Source organism: Oncorhynchus nerka, unplaced genomic scaffold, assembly GCF_034236695.1.
Source record: "Oncorhynchus nerka isolate Pitt River unplaced genomic scaffold, Oner_Uvic_2.0 unplaced_scaffold_15___fragment_2___debris, whole genome shotgun sequence".
In the NCBI taxonomy this organism is placed as follows: Eukaryota; Metazoa; Chordata; class Actinopteri; order Salmoniformes; family Salmonidae; genus Oncorhynchus; species Oncorhynchus nerka.
The window spans coordinates 230227-246717 of NW_027040332.1; the positions used below are offsets into that span (position 1 = coordinate 230227).

Consider the following 16491-nt stretch of genomic DNA (forward strand, 5'->3'; position numbering starts at 1 on the left):
CTGCACTCATTATGCCTAAGGCCTAGCTACATGGCCTGTAACCTGAATTGATGTGTGCTTAATGTGTGACGTAAGCGTTTGCGCTGAGGTGTTGGTCCAGGGTCAGCTCCTTCTTGACCTTTTGGTCGGCCAGTCCAAGCAGATTATTATTTGTTCAGATGAGGACGAAACATAAATAGGTTAAAAAAAAGGCATGTCCAAACTAAAGACAAAACCAAAAGGAAAGCCCTCATGGCCACCCAACAAACCAGCAGCCTCATGGCTCTACAAGCTGGCACTCTGACTGACGATCACCTTAATTGGCAGCTCATGATGCGCTTCCATGTACTAGATGGACATTGAGATCTAGTACGTGTACTTAGAGATGTGAGCTGGGTTGATTGAGTTGTTAGCAGTTGGGTCATACTGAATCCGGATTAGCCTTTGATACCTAGGTCACTGTACTAAGCCTAGATAATATTTAGAGGAGTCAAATAGGCTCAGTGAAACAATGTTTGTGTTGGGTCTTCCACAATTTTCTTTCGCATTATATAGGATACACACCTTGGCATAATAAAATGTAAATATTTCACTTCAGAGAAGAACTTGAAAACGTATTTTACTCTCTAATGAACTTTCTCACTTGCTTGCAATTGTACTTTATCTGAACGCAGTTGAGTCGAACCGCCTCCTTTGCCTGCAGTACTTCAACTTGTGCACCAAAAAACAACTGAAACAAAGTGCTGGGTTTATATTTTTTATTTGACAATCTTAATTAAGAATAGGGGATTGGGTATGGGAGTCTGGGGTCGTACATGTACTCGTGTAAATGTTGTAATTTCAACATGTTTGTCGAGGCCTCACTGTTCAATATTATAATTGCACTTCATAGTCATTGAGTCGGTTACTTATGTTGTTCACCAACATAAATCCTAACTGGTTGAAGAAAATAAAAAGCAATTATCTTAGACAGTGCTGACAAAGATTCTTTATATAGCCAGACTTCTCAGGCCATCAAATAAACCACTAATGAAATAAATGCATCTAATCTTTAGAAAGAAAACATTGACAGAAAAGCAGTGACTGTATAAGGAATGCCTGTTCTCCAGTGATTGTGAAAACAGGACACCTATCCAGTGAACTCGACTAATTTGTAAATCAAATGGTCTTCCATGGATTTTGATAGTCATACTTTCACAGTTCTCCTGTCACCGGGAAACTCTGAGGGACTCCTGATGATTAAAGGTAGTATTTTTGTCATTCAGACCTAAAGGATGAATGATGAATGTCAACAAAAGCTAAGAAAATAGCAAGATGTGAACAAATGAGATAATCAAACTGGCACATCCTGTCCTCAAAGTCTGTGTTTGTTTTGGGTAAAACATAATTATCTGTCATGCCAATAAATTAAATGATCAAACATTAACGGTAATGGCTTGCAGATATCTGGCCTGTGACATGCAGCCTAGCAACAGACAGTCAGTAATCAATCAAAGATCAGACAAAAAATTTACAAAAACAAGGTCAATCATTATATAAAATACATTATGCTCCATTAGCAGCCAACACAGGTTATGCCAAACAAAAATACAAAACAACAAAAAATATTCAAGTGTTTATTTGAAAATAACAGATCCCAGACACCTTTCCCCATGTATAACCTATTCTTTTCCATTCTTACAGCAGTGCATTATAATCAGTGACCTTTATTGGTCAATTAAGTGTTAAGGGTTAAAGCATGACAGTCTTGAGCCCTGGAGCTGTGCCCTTGTATCCCCCATGTATAAAATGTTCCAGTTTGGCACTTTGTAAAAGGGCAATAGGAGGATTGCCCGCACGTCACCTTTTCCCCATACTTGAATTTACAACATTTTGAAATGGTTTAAAAATGGAAAAATAGGCCCCAAAACACCATTCTGACATAGTGCACAGCACTGGAATCTTCTGAGGAACTTCCAGAAGATGTGAACTGATATGATTGGATAACAAACCCTCCGAAATGAAAACATTAAGATGTCAAATGAGATGACCCTTTAGGTCATGATTATCATTACCCTTTAAAGGTTTAAAACACTTGGTCACATCCAAACCACATAGCCCTCTACCAATACAACCCACACATACACACTAAATAAAAGGTACTGTACATTTCTCATTCTGAGGTGGTCGCTTCAAAATGAAACGCTGCATCCATAGAGTTCCTGTTATACAGTATATTTCCTGTTATACAGTAAACAGTGCTTTCAGAAAGTATTCAGACCCCTTGCCTTTTTCCACATTGTTGTTACAGCCTTATTCTAAAATTGATTAAATTGTTGTTTCCCCCTCATCAAGCTACACACAATACCCCATAATGACAAAGCAAAAACAGCTCTTTATAATGTTTAGCAAATGGGCCTCCCAAGTGGCGCAGCGGTCTATGGCACTGCATTGCTGTGCTAGCTGCCTTACTACAGATCCTTGTTCGATACAGGGTTGTCGCTGCCGGCCGAGACCGGCAGACCCATGAGGCAACGCACAATTAGCCCAGCGTCATCTGGGTTAGGGGAGGGTTTGGCAGGAAGGGATGTCCTTGTCCCATCGAGCTCTCACAACTCCTGTGGCGGGACGGGCGCATGCACTCTGACACGGTCGCCAGGTGTACAGTGTTTCTCCGACACATTGGACATGCATCCTTTGTCAGCGATTACAGCTTTGAGTCTTCTTGGGTATGACGCTAAAAGCTTGGCACACCTGTATTTGGGGAGTTTCTCCCATTCTTCTCTGCAGATCCTCTCAAGCTCTGTCAGGTTGGATGGGGAGCGTCGCTGCACAGCTATTTTCAGGTCTCTCCAGAGATGTTCGATCGGGTTCAAGTCCAGGCCACTCATGGACATTCAAAGACTTGTCCCGAAGCCACTCCTGCATTGTTTTGGCTGTGTGCTCTGGAGCAGGTTTTCATCAAGGATCTCTCTGTACTTTGCTCCGTTCATCTTTCCTTCTTTCCTGTCCAGTCTCCCAGTCCCTGCCACTGAAAAACATCTCCACCGCATGATGCCGCCACCACCATGCTTCACTATAGGGATAGGGCCAGGTTTCCTCCAAACGTGACACTTGGTATTCAAGAGTTCAACCAGAGAATCTTGTCTCTCATGGTCTGAGAGTCCTTTAGGTGTATTTTGGTAAACTCCAAGCTGGCTGTCATGTACCTTTTACTGAGGAGTGGCTTCCGTCTAACCAATCTACCATAAAGGCCTGATTGGTGGAGTGCTGCAGAGATGATTGTCCTTCTGGAAGTTTTCCCATCTCCATAGAAGAACTCTAGAGCTCTGTCAGAGTGACCATCAGGTTCTTGGTCACCTCCCTGACCAAGGCCCTTCTCCCCCGATTGCTCAGTTTGGCCAGGCGGCCAGCTCTAGGAAGAGTCTTGGTGGTTCCAGACTTCTTCCATTTAAGAACAAAGGAGGCCACTGTGGTCTTGGGGACCTTCAATGCTGTAAGCATTTTTTGGTACTCTTCCCTCAACACAATCCTGTCTCAGAACTCTACGGACAATTACTTTGACCTCATGGCTTGTTTTTTTCTCTGACTTGTCCTGTCAACCTTATATAGACAGGTGTGTGCCTTTCCAAATCAATTGAATTTACCACGGGTGGATTTACCACAATACACTACAATCAAGTTGTAGAAACATCAAGGACGATCAATGGAAACCGGATGCACCTGAGCTCAATTTCGTGTCTCATACCAAAGGGTCTGAATACTTAGATAAATAAGATATTTCTGTTTTAAAAGTTTTATACATTTGGAAACATTTTTTTAAAATGTTGCTATTTAAAAAAAAACAATTTTAGAATAAGGCTGTAACGTAACAAAATGTGGAAAAAGTCAAGGGGTCTAAATAGTTTCCGAAGGCACTGTATGCCCTGTGTGGATATGTCCCGTCTTATCGGAACACAGGCAGCTGAATGTGGGTGTGCTGTAGGTTGTGGTCCAGTAGCTGGGGCATCCCCACCGCCTCATAGCCCCGTCCCAGCATGCGCTCCTTAATGCAGGGTGGGTGGATCTCACTGATCAGGCACTCCAGAGACTGCAGGCTGCTGCTCAGCACAGAGGCGTGGCACAGGCTGGTGCTGGGCATCCCAAAACAGAGGCCCAGGCTGTGGTCTGTGGCATAGGCCTGGGGGTGAGGGTGGGGGTGGGGGTGGCGGTTGGGGTGATGGTTTGGATGAGGGTGGGAGAGCCCCATGTCTCTGGGCCGGACAATAGAGGAGCCAGGCACCAGCTCCTGAGGGTTGTAACAGTCGCTGTCCGGAGTGACCAGAACACTGTTCCAGGGAGGGGCGAAGTACTGGCCCACAGAGAACTCCCCATGCATGGCAGCACAGTTCAGAGGGGAGGAGCTAACCCGGTCCTGCCCTATCCCTGCTCCTGCCCCGTTAGTGCCTGCACTGAGGGGATGAGGCCTATAGGAGAGCTGTGCCGAGCAGGCCAAAGGGAGACAAGTCTCTGGAGAGCGGCTGACCACGGCACCTCCCCCGCTGCCCATCCGAGCATTGTTGTATATCCTTAGCGCCCCCTGTTGATAGTGCTGCTGCTGTTGTTTGTGCTGCCATGTGCTATAATCCACTCTGTCCAGGTAGCCAGCCTTGGCCATGTCTGCACTCTGGGTGGGCAGCACGGCCCCCGAATATGCCAGACTGCTCTGGGGCGCTACTCCCAGCGTAAAGCCAGAATCTGAGCAGGCTACAGCAGCCACAGCCTGAAGGGAAGGGCTTGGCTGGGCCCCTCCCCCGTGCTGCAGGGCCTGGCTGTGGGTGTGTCTGTTCATCTGCCTCAGCAGGCTCTGGACATCCAGATCCGGCTGAGGGGCCAGAGTCTGCCCTACCGGGGTGGGAATGACTGACACAGCCCCAATGATATTAGAGGGTACAGACACATTGGGCCCGTCAGGAGGCTTGCAGGAGCCCATGTGGTAGCTCTTCTGCTGCCCGTGTCTGTTGTTACAGAAAAGGTTGTATGGTGCCACTGCAGTTTGGGCAGGGGAATGTTTAGTCCTCTTGCCCTCAGAGTTTTTCAGTACGCCTTTGACCACGGAGACGGAGGCCTTTACAACACCCAGTAGGCCCTGGTAGCCTCCTGAGTAGGGACTGTAGTGCTGGGTGCATGTGGTGTCCAGGCCGTTGACCGTCCTGTTCAGCTGTTTGTGCTGCGGCACTCTGATGTTGGATGGGAAGATCTTGATGGACAGGGGGCTGCTGGCCGTCTTCTGGGCAAAGGCATCCAGCTCTGCAGGGGAAGGATACCGAGGGCCATTCATGGAGACCAGCTCACCTGCAACACAAACACACAAAGAAATGGTTATACTTCCAGAAGAGTTCTCTCACACTATGTGCCTGGTTATAAAGTACAAGGGCAGGCTTGATGATACTTGCCAGCTGGGACTAAAATAAAAACAATCAATTGACCTTTCCACAAAAGCTGTTTTGCAAAAACACTCCTCGTGATAAATATTCAAACAAATAAACAAAACATGTCAGAACAGAGAACACAATGTCCAAGGAGCAAAGCTGAGACCAATAGACCAATAAAAACACACTTATTGTAATATCTCCTCCATTTCCCTTTCACACTCTCCAGTTTCACCCCCCCCTCTCTCTCTCTTTAGGAAGATGAACAGTCGACATCTGCATCTCTTATAAACTCATTTGGGGGAGGGAAACACCTACGGCACTGTTTGATCAGTGCTTTATAAAATTAATTTGGACTTATTTCAACCCAGAATCGGATTACCCTGGGAAATCAGGGAGTGGAGCAGGAGGCAACGGGGGAGAGAGAGAAAGCCAATTTTGTCGCAGCGGCTCAAGTGGGATTCATTTGGTGACATTTGGCCATGAAACTACCGTCAGATGTACCCGAGTTAAAAGCTGGAGCGGATGGGACTGGAAGTGAAGAAATTACAGCTGTGCTCATGTGCTTATATTGTTGGCCAATCGAAAACAGAAATGTAAAGCTGTTGTGGTTTCTCATACAGTCTTGACAGCCAATATCCTTGAAAAAAAATGATGAGGAGAATCATGTTTTTATTCCTTGTAATTACATCTTCTAATTTCACTGATTGAAAAGAAACACTCATGTTCTACCATGTAGCCCTATATCCAACCATCTCTAATGTGACTTGAAGATGACGATCGCTTTCAAATCTTCCCAAGGCTGCCTACCTGTAAAGTAAAAATTCAGCTAGCCTCTTACCAGAAGTCAGGACACACTGAGAAAGAGCAATCTCCACAGGGAAGGCTATTGAATGGTCTACGGGAACGCTGAGGGGACAAACCAAGATTGGATTTAAAACGCCATTATTCAGGCAATTTCATGGCTGCTTAGCTCACAGCGACAAAGGAGACGCGCAAAAGGCGCTCCATTTAAAAGCAATAAATCACCTGACAGAAATTACCACCGCCCCTCTGAACGACACTTATGGAATTCCTGACATGAAAACCAAAAGTGCTGAAATTAACCTACTCTATCGTCAGCGAAAATCACTGCCACAGCACACAGAACAAGGCAGAGAGAGAGGCGACAAAGGGAGCGTGAAAAACAAAACACTTCATTTCGTTTTCAATAACAAAACCCATTTGAAGAGGCACTTCAGCCGTGCAAGGGAGAACTCACTTGTTGTGCCCGTTCGGAATTGATTGGAGAGTTAATTTCATTTCAGGCCCACAATGAGCCTCCAACTGTGAAAATGATTCAATCTACAAGATCCATCTCATAAAAGGAAATACAATTGGGTGTTTAAAATGGAGGAAAGAGGAGAGGTGGAGTGTTTTATCCATCCAAGCATCTCCCAGTGGAGCCAAGGGAACAGAACAGAACAGCACCGCAGCAGTGCCAGCAGCAGCCGGAGTGAATTCCACAGAGAAATACAACAGAGAGAAACACTAGTTATTTATGTATCACTATACACCAGTGGTAAAGAAAACAAGGACATCTGGGAGTGTTAAACAGATGCCTACTCAACCTCTAGACGTCGAAACAACCCTGTGATCCTGCATGAGCATCAAGTCTCTCATTAAAGGTGAAAAACAAATTCAGTAAGGAGAATACTTTTTGAAAACGGGGAGTTACTGCCTGGACTTGTCCAATATGAGCAAGGATGTTCTTTTTTTCCCGTTGCAGAATGTTTTGATACTGTGTGTCACACTGAACAAGGACCCAGGAGTGTATAAAGAATGAGCTGCCTTTAACTGCCTTCTGGTCAAAACAGGGAGAGAGTTCATGACCCTTCGACAGTTAGAACTAGAGCAGATTAGTGCTTTCGTGCTCACCTGAAAGCACTAATCTACTCTACGTTAATGAGTTGACCTACTTCAGTGATATAATATCTATTATAAACCCAGTAGTTTGGGTCCTGGATGCTGACTGGCTGAAACAGCATTTCAGCCATGTGTAGGCTATGCCAGCAAATATACCACGGGTATGACGCAAAGATACTTGTTCACTGCTCTATTTAGGTTGGTAACCAGTTTATAAAGGCAATGAGGCACCTCAGGGGTTGTGGCATATGGCCAATATACTGGGCTGTATCCAGGCACGACGCGAAGTACAGCACTTAGCCGTGGTATATTGGCCATATACAAACGTTTGTGGTCATACACACGTCCTTCAAAATGCAGGTGCTGGGCTAATAAAAGAATACTTGGGAAGAACAGGAAGCCCCGCACAATGTTTATGCTCCCAATTCACCGCTTTATGGACCATATATACAGGACTTATTGGTTAATTACAGAAACCCACTTCAAGGCATATTCCATCACAACACAACCGCATCAATCAGAAGTACTGTACCACGCAAAGAGCGATCTATTCTGCTCCGAATCATCTCTCGCGCCCAATTACCACAGCGAGATAAATATTGTGAAACCAATCACGGAGTGCCGTTGGTGCCATCCTTGTTTGGTATGGAGTCAAATGTTTTGCCCTGATCCCTCCAGATTGGCTTGGTTTTCCGTAAACACTTCAAAAACACTCGGAATGCTAACTCATCTTCAAAGGCCGTCTCGCTCCATAAATCCACAGATTACAGCCCTGTCAGCGGCACAAAGACACAGTGTGGCCATGCCACCACAGTAACGGGCTCATGTGGCAACACACAGGCCTCGGCTGGTTTGAAACTCACCCGCTCAAATATTAAAGTCACTTATCAATTGAATACCATTGGCAGTGGCACGAATGGCATATCACAGCAGTTAGGGTGTTTCAAATGAAAGTGGAAACCTGGAATTATGTGGATTGCTGTGCTGCTGTGCACCAGGAACTGCCTCAGTGTGAACTCAGTGTTTAGGATCCGAAGAGAAGCTATGCCAGAGAGCGAGCTACAGTCTAGTCTGATGTCAGAGTCTATGCCTCTAGTTTCTCTAGAATTTCTCCATACAGAATTAACCACAGGCACATTCTGGAAATCAAATGAACAATTTTCAGCAGCCTGATTCCGTGTATCTGTATGTGAGGAGTTGTGTGTGTGTACACATTTCCATGCATGAATGTATGTAGGCCTAATAGTTAAGGTTTACAATATGTCAAACATAAACTGTCAATGAGAAACAGATTGGGGAGATGCTGTACAGCGTTAAGTACTCTTCACCATGCCACAGTCTTCCGTAACCCTGCACTGAATCCACCTCCGTACAATCCCACACCACGCTTTCAGTCGCGGGAAGCTGGCTAATCTTTTTTCCCATGGTCAAGCTTAATGCAATACCCCACAGATCAGAGTGGAGACCTCGTTGTTTTGGAGCGGTTTGAGTTAATCACTGATTAACAGGCAAAACAAGCCCCTGAGCCAGGGCTAAAAACTGCAGTTGGAGTGGCTCATTGAATTTCCAGTTCCACAGAAAACAACTGCTGCTCTTCTGGTTCTCACAAAACACCAAGACCAACAGAAGGAACCGAACAAAATGACCTTTACATCTCCCTCCATTACAATGATCACGAAAACCAGTAATGTAGTCCTATGCTTGGTGATTGTCCTTGTGCAACTATCACAAAAAGATCCTTAGCAGACAAATTTGAAAAACAGGGCAAGAAGCCCAAAAGTCTAGGTTGTGAGAAAGGTATTTGGTGTTAAATGCCTGTAAGATTAAAATGTTTGTTTGATAAACATGATTAATGAATAATCCTCACTGGGGACGCGCCACACAGCAGCACTCACGGAGGTTAATTAGTGCAGTTCTCAGAAATCACCAGCAAACACACACACATTGCCAAACATCGTGTTACACACCAGTGTTTCACGATGGCGATCCAAACAATAATATCAACACCACTATACACTAACCGTACATACCTGCCCTACACAACCACAGACTCTCCTTGACAACTAGGCTGATTAACACATTAAAAACCTAGGCCGCAGCATTGCCATGACAACCACTAGTACGAGCACAGTTGGCCCTAATAAGCCCACTCATTAGGGCCCATGTAATTAATTGACCCTGACTCCATTCAGCTCCTAGCGCCAAGGCACTGTAATTGACTACCCCCTGCTGCTCAGGCAGTGCAAGGACGCTTCGTATCGACTATCTGGACCTGCCTCACGTCCCACACAATACAGTACAATACAGTACAGTACACCATACAGCTCCACATGGTTACTTTACTTTCCTTTCAATTTGACCGAGGCATACAGTTACTGCTGTGAATGAAAATGAAGTCAGAAACCTCATGCATGCATTCAATATCCATGAGGGGAGTGGGGATCTCGGGCGCCGTCTGGATCTTACGGTAGAGCATCTGAATGGTGTCTAGCTGTGCACAGGTCGGTGCCCTTATAAAGCAGAGGTATTGAGATGCAGCGCCTGCAGCGCTCTTCACCTCTGTATCCATATTAACATGCATTAATATTAATGGAGTCTGAGGAGGTTAGCTGGGTCGAGGCGGAGGCCTCCTCACATAGATCCGGAGTGAGAGTAGAGAGGCTGGACAGAGCCCCTGTGTTCCAGTCCTCTGTGTGCAGACCTACATACTCAACTCCACCGAGGTTACTATTCCTGAGCTCCTGACCCTGGCAAACCAGAGGCTCATCAGCCCCAAGACACAGAACGAGAGAAAGACAAAGCACTGATACACACACACACACACACACAGAGCCTAGCACTCCATTCAGTCTACCGCTCCCTCGCTCTCATTAGTTAGTCCTCTTCGTCCCGGGTGGGACATAAGGCCGCCCGCTCTCATACACACATGAAGAGAAACTGCACTCATTCAACCCATTAACATCCCATCCCTCGCTTTCTCTCTCTCGCTCTCTGTAATCTCTTCATGAGGGGTGTTGGTCGTGGAACAGAATAACCTCAGTGGTGAAACACTTAGTTATTTGTGCTTGAAGAGACACAGGCGGGTAACTCTTTACGCGAGTGTCACTCCCCATTTGTCTCTGTGCCACTCTGCTCAGCAGCCCCGGGGAAAGCAGTGCGCCGCTCTAAAAGAGCCCTCCGGAAAGACAGGCCGGCAGCGTGGGAAAAAGCATTCCCGGCTCTGATCTGCCGTTCAGGCCAAGAGCAGAGTAGAGCAGAGCACTCATTAACTTTCATCACATAAACCGTCGCACTCAGTCACACATACACACTTCCTCATATTTAAGAGATGGGTTGTCATTGTCAGGGATTCCTCTGTGAAACCAAACCACAGACCGACAAACCATTCTAATGGATGTCTAAACCTGCAACCTCAATCCTCTGCGAAAGCTTTTCAACAAAAATCTGTGTGAAAACCACTCTTTCAACACAGAATCCCAATGGGAAAAACATCAACTCAAAAACCTTTTAGAGAACTATTCTGGGTCTAATCAAGTCCAACCAGCAGGCTGCAATCAGTAGAGCAGTTTGTTTCATATGGATGTGCTTGAAATGTCAGGTTAGTGCTGGAGGGAAGGGGGGGATGGATGCTGCTCCACACAGACGCACCCCCCTCCGATAGCTTATGAACACGTCAGAAGCAGTGACAAAGAAAAGCTGTAAAACTAACATCTTCTCAGCCTCATTGCAAAATGTGTAGAATTGTAGGAAATTAGCGGTAGTACGCCACTGACACACACACACACACACACACACACACACACCACACAGAGCTCCGGGAGGGAGGAATGATTCCTGCAGGTAAACAGGATGTGAAAGGCGCCCGTGGTTCTGCCTGAGGCAAACTAGGTCCTTCTGTTCCAGCATTTAGCAGACAAGTGCTCTACTGATTCCCAATTAATATTTAATAATGAGAGACAAAAGGGGGTGTTTCACCCCGGGAGAGAGATGAGGGACATGGGGATATGAGACTGCTAGTCTCCCAGAGAGCATTAGTGGAAGGTTTCAATGTGAAGGAAAGCTGAGGGATACACAGGATTTGTTTTCATGGCCCAAATCTGGGAAGTGAAGCTAGAGAAATACAATATACATTACAAATCCATCAGCTTGCATTTAGTCTGAAAGTCTCCACACAATTACTCATCGGCCAAGAGGTTAATCACTCAGACGATTTATGCATTTTCCATAGGCAATTTATATCACGAATAAAAAATGGAATATGTTATTACGCTAGCTATGTGGGGATAGGCACGGCGTGATATGCGGTTTCCCATAAATGTATGTCATAAACTCCCACAGAAGTCTGACAGAGCAGTATAAAACACAGTGATTAAACATTATCTCTGAATTGAATCATGGAAATATGACACGTAAACTCAGAATGCCCTGTGCTGGTTTCATCAGCCGACAACTGCCACAACATATACTCTCATTAAATGTGATAATAATGTGCACTGGCAGTGGGAATAATAAACACGGTCTTTTGAAACCTCTGTTTATGACATGGATAACATGGCTTGCAATCACTTATCAACTGATTAACACATGTGCTTGAGCAAGCATTTTCTTTGATCCAAGTTCAAAAGGAAGATCCTCAATTGGTTAGGGAATGAGGTCATCTCTAGCTTGTGTTACATAGGGGAGAGAGCGGGGTAAGTTGAGCCAAAGGGTTAGTTGAGCCACCCTTTGTTTGTAGGAAACAATACACACAATGAATCATGTGACCAAATATTTAGGAAGAGGTCATTTTCGTGGAGACTATGAAGGAAGACATGGGGAAAAGTGGTAAACAGATTTTCACAAAGTCAAATGAATTTGATGTGTTATAGGTTTCATGATGCTTGTATCTAAACCCAAAGTAGATGGTTTTATACATCAGTTGGGGTCTCTATAAGCTACAATATGAGGTCCTTAACCTAGCATGAAAGTGCATCCTTGTAGCTGTGTGGGATAATAGTCTAAATGTTTGCCTTAGGATAAGTTGAGCCAATGGCCACCATACCCCATACAGATAATGGATGACACTGTCAGTTGTATGTATAATATGCATAGTCTTTTTGTGTGTTATGCATATGAACTCAAAACAGTGAATTTTTATTGTTACAGAGCAGACATCATCATGCCCCGTAAAAAAAAGCAGCGGGTCTAGCCCCCTTAGTAGCCTCAAATGCAGAAATCTTGCTTACGAATTGGCACAACAAAACGAAAGCCCTGTTCCAGAAATAAGGGTAAGTGATATTGAGCAGAGACGTCTGAATGAAGGCATACAGCAAAGATAGGAATCATGTATCAACACATATGTAGCAACCCCAAAAAATGTTAAACAAATCTAAATATATTTTATATTTGAGATTCTTCAAAGTAGCCACCCTTTGCCTCGATGACACGCTCTTGGCGTTCTCTCAACTAGCTGGAAAGCATTTCAATTAACAGGTGTGCCTTGTTAAAAGAAACATTTGTGGAATTTCTTTCCTTCTTAATGTGTTTGAACCAATCAGTTGTGTTGTGACAAGGTAGGGTATACAGAAGATAGCCCTATTTGGTAAAAGACCAAGTCCATATTATGGCAAGAACAGCTCAAATAAGCAAAGAGAAACGACAGTCCATCATTACTTTAAGACACGAAGGCCAGTTAAACAGGAACATTTCAAGAACTTTGAAAGTTTCTTCAAGTGCAGTCGCAAAAACCATCAAGCGCTATGATGAAACTGGCTCTCATGAGGACCGCCACAGGAAAGGAAGACCCAGAGTTACCTCTGTTGCAGAGGATACGTTCATTAGAGTTACAAGCCTCAGAAATTGCAGGCCAAATAAATGTGTCCCAGAGTTCAAGTAAAAGAAACATCTCAATATCAACTGTTGCGTGAATCAGGCCTTCATCAGGCCTTCATGGTCAAATTGCTGCAAAGAAACCACTACTAAAGGGCACCAATAAGAAAAAGATACTTGTTTGGGCCAAGAAACATGAGCAATGGACATTAGACTGGTGGAAATCTGTCCTTTGGTCTGATGAGTCCAAATTTGAGATTTTTGGTTCCAACCGCGTGTCTTTGTGAAACGCAGAGTAGGTGAACAGATGATATCCGCATGTGTGGTTCCCACCATGAAACATGGAGGAGGTGGTGTGATGGTGCTTTGCTGGTGACACTGTCAGTGATTTATTTAGAATTCAAGGCACACTTGAATTGGGACAACGACCCAACACACCTCCAGGCTGTGTAAGGGCTATTTGATCAAGAAAGAGAGTGATGGAGTGCTGCATCAGATGACCTGGCCTCCACAATCACCCGACCCCAACCCAATTGAGATGGTTCGGGATGAGTTGGACCGCAGAGTAAAGGAAAAGCAGCCGACAAGTGCTCAGCATATGTGGGAACTCCTTGAAGACTGTTGGAAAAGCATTCCAGGTGACTACCTCATGAAGCTGGTTGAGAGAATGCCAAGAGTGTGCAAAGCTGTCAAGTCAAAGGGTGGCTACTTGGAAGAATCTCAAATATGTTTTGGTTATTACATGATTCCATATGTGTTATTTCATAGTTTGATGTCTCCACTATTATTCTACAATGTAGAAAATAGTCAAACTAAACAAAAACCCTTGAATGAATAGGTGTCCAAACTTTTGACTGGTACTGTATTTGTTAGAAATAATAATATATTTTCCTTGACATAGTGATGCTGAATGTAAAAAAAACATCTCAACAGACCCCACTCTCCCCTATGTCATTTAGGTCTCAGAGCGAGAGTGGCCATGACAACAGGGTTTTCTTTGACTGTGTACCAGCCATATAATGCTGCAAAAAGCAGCATAAATAGCAGAGAACACCTGAATAATAAACTGTAAGCACTGTGTTTAGAGTTAAAATGGCAGAGCGTGCAAGTACGTGTGAAAGAGGCATATAATAAGGTAAGAAGTGTAAAATAGTTATATTGGCAAAAGTTCAGGGCTGACTAGGAGAAGGTATGTGGGTGGGGGGTTGTGTGCTAGTATGCCCTTGGCAGGGAAAATCATCATCATCAGCAACAACAACCGGGCCAGCCAACATAACAGCGTTCCGCTCCATCATTGATCAGTGCTCTTAAGAATGAAATGAAAGAGTGCAAGATGACTACCTGTGATAAGACACAGAGGATCCACATAGATCTGAGTGGGAGATATCAACCCTGCACGGTTCTCTTCAGCAGGCCAGACAGCCAGGCAGGCAGCGGTAGATAGGCCAAGGTGAACTTGCCCTTCCTCACCACAGAACAGCCCTGTGGTCTCCTGCTCCGTAGCCCTGCAGGCAGAACTCCACACCTCCGATGGAGCATAGAGACGAGTGGCATAATTGAAGCCAATCAACTCCATCAGATGGAGGCACTGTGGTACAAATGGTTGCTACAGGAGAGTCTGGTTTACCCGGGTGCAACGCTCTACTTCTCTGAACTAAACTACAGTTGTGTATGTAAAGTGAAACTTTACTTTCCCCCTAAAAATCTTATACAGGGCTTTCTTTCGCGAAATCCGACTGTCACTACACAGAGCCACAAATTAAACAAAATGGGTCTCTGTAGTGAAATGTAGAGTCAGAGGCTGTTGTCAAAAGGAGATGATTGTGGACTACAGGAAAAGGAGGGCCGAGCACGCATCCATTCTCATCGACGGGGTTGTAGTGGAACAGGTTGAGAGCTTCAAGTTCCTTGGTGTCCACATCACCAACAAACTATCATGGTCCAAACACACTAAGACAGTCATGAAGAGGGCACGACAAAGCCTATTCCCCCTCATGAGACTGAAAAGATTTGGCATGGGTCTTCAGATCCTCAAAAGGTTCTACAACTGCACCAGAGAGCATCCTGACTGTTTGCATCACTGCCTGGTATGGCAACTGCTCAGCCTCCAACCGCAAGGCACTACAGAGGGTAGTGCGTACGGCCCAGTACATCACTGGGGCCAAGCTTCCTGCCATCCAGGACCTCTATACCAGGCGGTGTCAGAGGAAGGCCCTAAAAATTGTCAAAGACTCCCGCCACCCCAGTTATAGACTGTGGTCTCTGCTACCGCACGGCAAGCGGTAGCGGAGCGCCATGTCGAGGTCCAAAAGGCTTCTTAACAGCTTCTACCCCCAAGCCATAAGAACAGCTAATCCAATAGCTTACCCAGACCCCTATTTTACGCTGCTGCTGAACATATTACCACAATTACCTCAACTAACCAGTGCCCCTGCACATTGACTCTGTACCGGTACCCCCTGTATATAGCCTCGCTATTTTTATTTTACTGTTGCTGTTTTAATTATTTTTACTTTTATTTTCTATTTTTCACTTAGCACTTAAAAAAAAAAAAAAAAAAGCATTGTTGGTTAAGGGTTTGTAAGTAAGCATTTCACTGTAAGGTAACCTGTTGTATTTGGCGCATGTGACAAATACACATTTGATTTGATTTGTCCTGCGCTGCTGAGAGCAGAGACACGGGGACTCACTTTGCCGTGTGCTGGGCTGCTGCTGCGGAGCATCCAGGATCTTGGGGGTGCAGACCAGACGCTGAGATGAGAGGTTCTGCTGCCGTCTCTGTAGGCAGGCTAACATGGCTGCTGCTTTCTGGGATCTACAGCCACTCGGACCTTGGGGGATCCTGAGAGAGACCGAGAGAAAAGAAGAAAAAACACACCAGTTAGACTTTTTATCATGTATTAAATTATAAGCAGCTGGCAGTTGAACTGAATGCAAAACTGAAAGCAAACTGCTACCATGCTGATGGATGTTTTGGCCCTCAGGAGTTTCCCGTGCTCACTCGCTTTCCTTTTAAGCCCTAAATTTAAAAAAAATGTTCCCACTCGGGTCTGTAACACCATATTCTAACTCAGCAACCCCCCCCCCTTTGAACTACAGAGGCTACACATCTAAGAATGTAATATCACTTAACATCAAGTCAACTTCCCCCACTCTGCTCAGATGCTATGATGAGTCTTTTCTGCTCTCCATCTTACTCTGTTGCAAATAACACAGCGCAATTTACAAGGCCTGTTGTTGCTGTCGGCTGTATCCTTTACCAAGTCACTAGCCCGGAGTTCAGGAAGTCTAGAATGTCTCTATGAATTGATGCTGATATAGATCAGGAGTGAAAAGCCAAAAGCAGCCCTCTCGCCCAAATGGCTTCGGCACACACAAGGATACACTCCCCTCCATATGTACAGTGCAT

At 45.0% G+C, this 16491-nt stretch overlaps 1 protein-coding gene across 1 annotated transcript; it reads right to left on the bottom strand.

The window, feature by feature from the left end:
* Window positions 1-723: 723 nt before the first annotated feature.
* Window positions 724-16079, bottom strand: LOC115125302 (protein FAM222A-like). Its single transcript, XM_065016525.1, has 2 exons — window positions 15773-16079; window positions 724-5292 (listed from the first exon to the last, which is right to left on the bottom strand). The coding sequence occupies exons 1-2, from the start codon at window positions 15876-15878 to the stop codon at window positions 3905-3907; spliced, it is 1494 nt and encodes a 497-aa protein (XP_064872597.1). The 5' UTR covers window positions 15879-16079; the 3' UTR covers window positions 724-3904.
* Between the last annotated feature and the right edge of the window lie 412 nt (window positions 16080-16491).

Bases quoted from the DNA above. Each gene is read 5' to 3' on its own strand.
- LOC115125302 (XM_065016525.1), bottom strand. From the start codon at position 15,878: ATGTTAGCCTGCCTACAGAGACGGCAGCAGAACCTCTCATCTCAGCGT. The intron at 5,293-15,772 runs GTGAGTCCCCGT...TTTGTGTTGCAG, and splicing joins GCAGCCCAGCACACGGCAAA to GTGAGCTGGTCTCCATGAAT.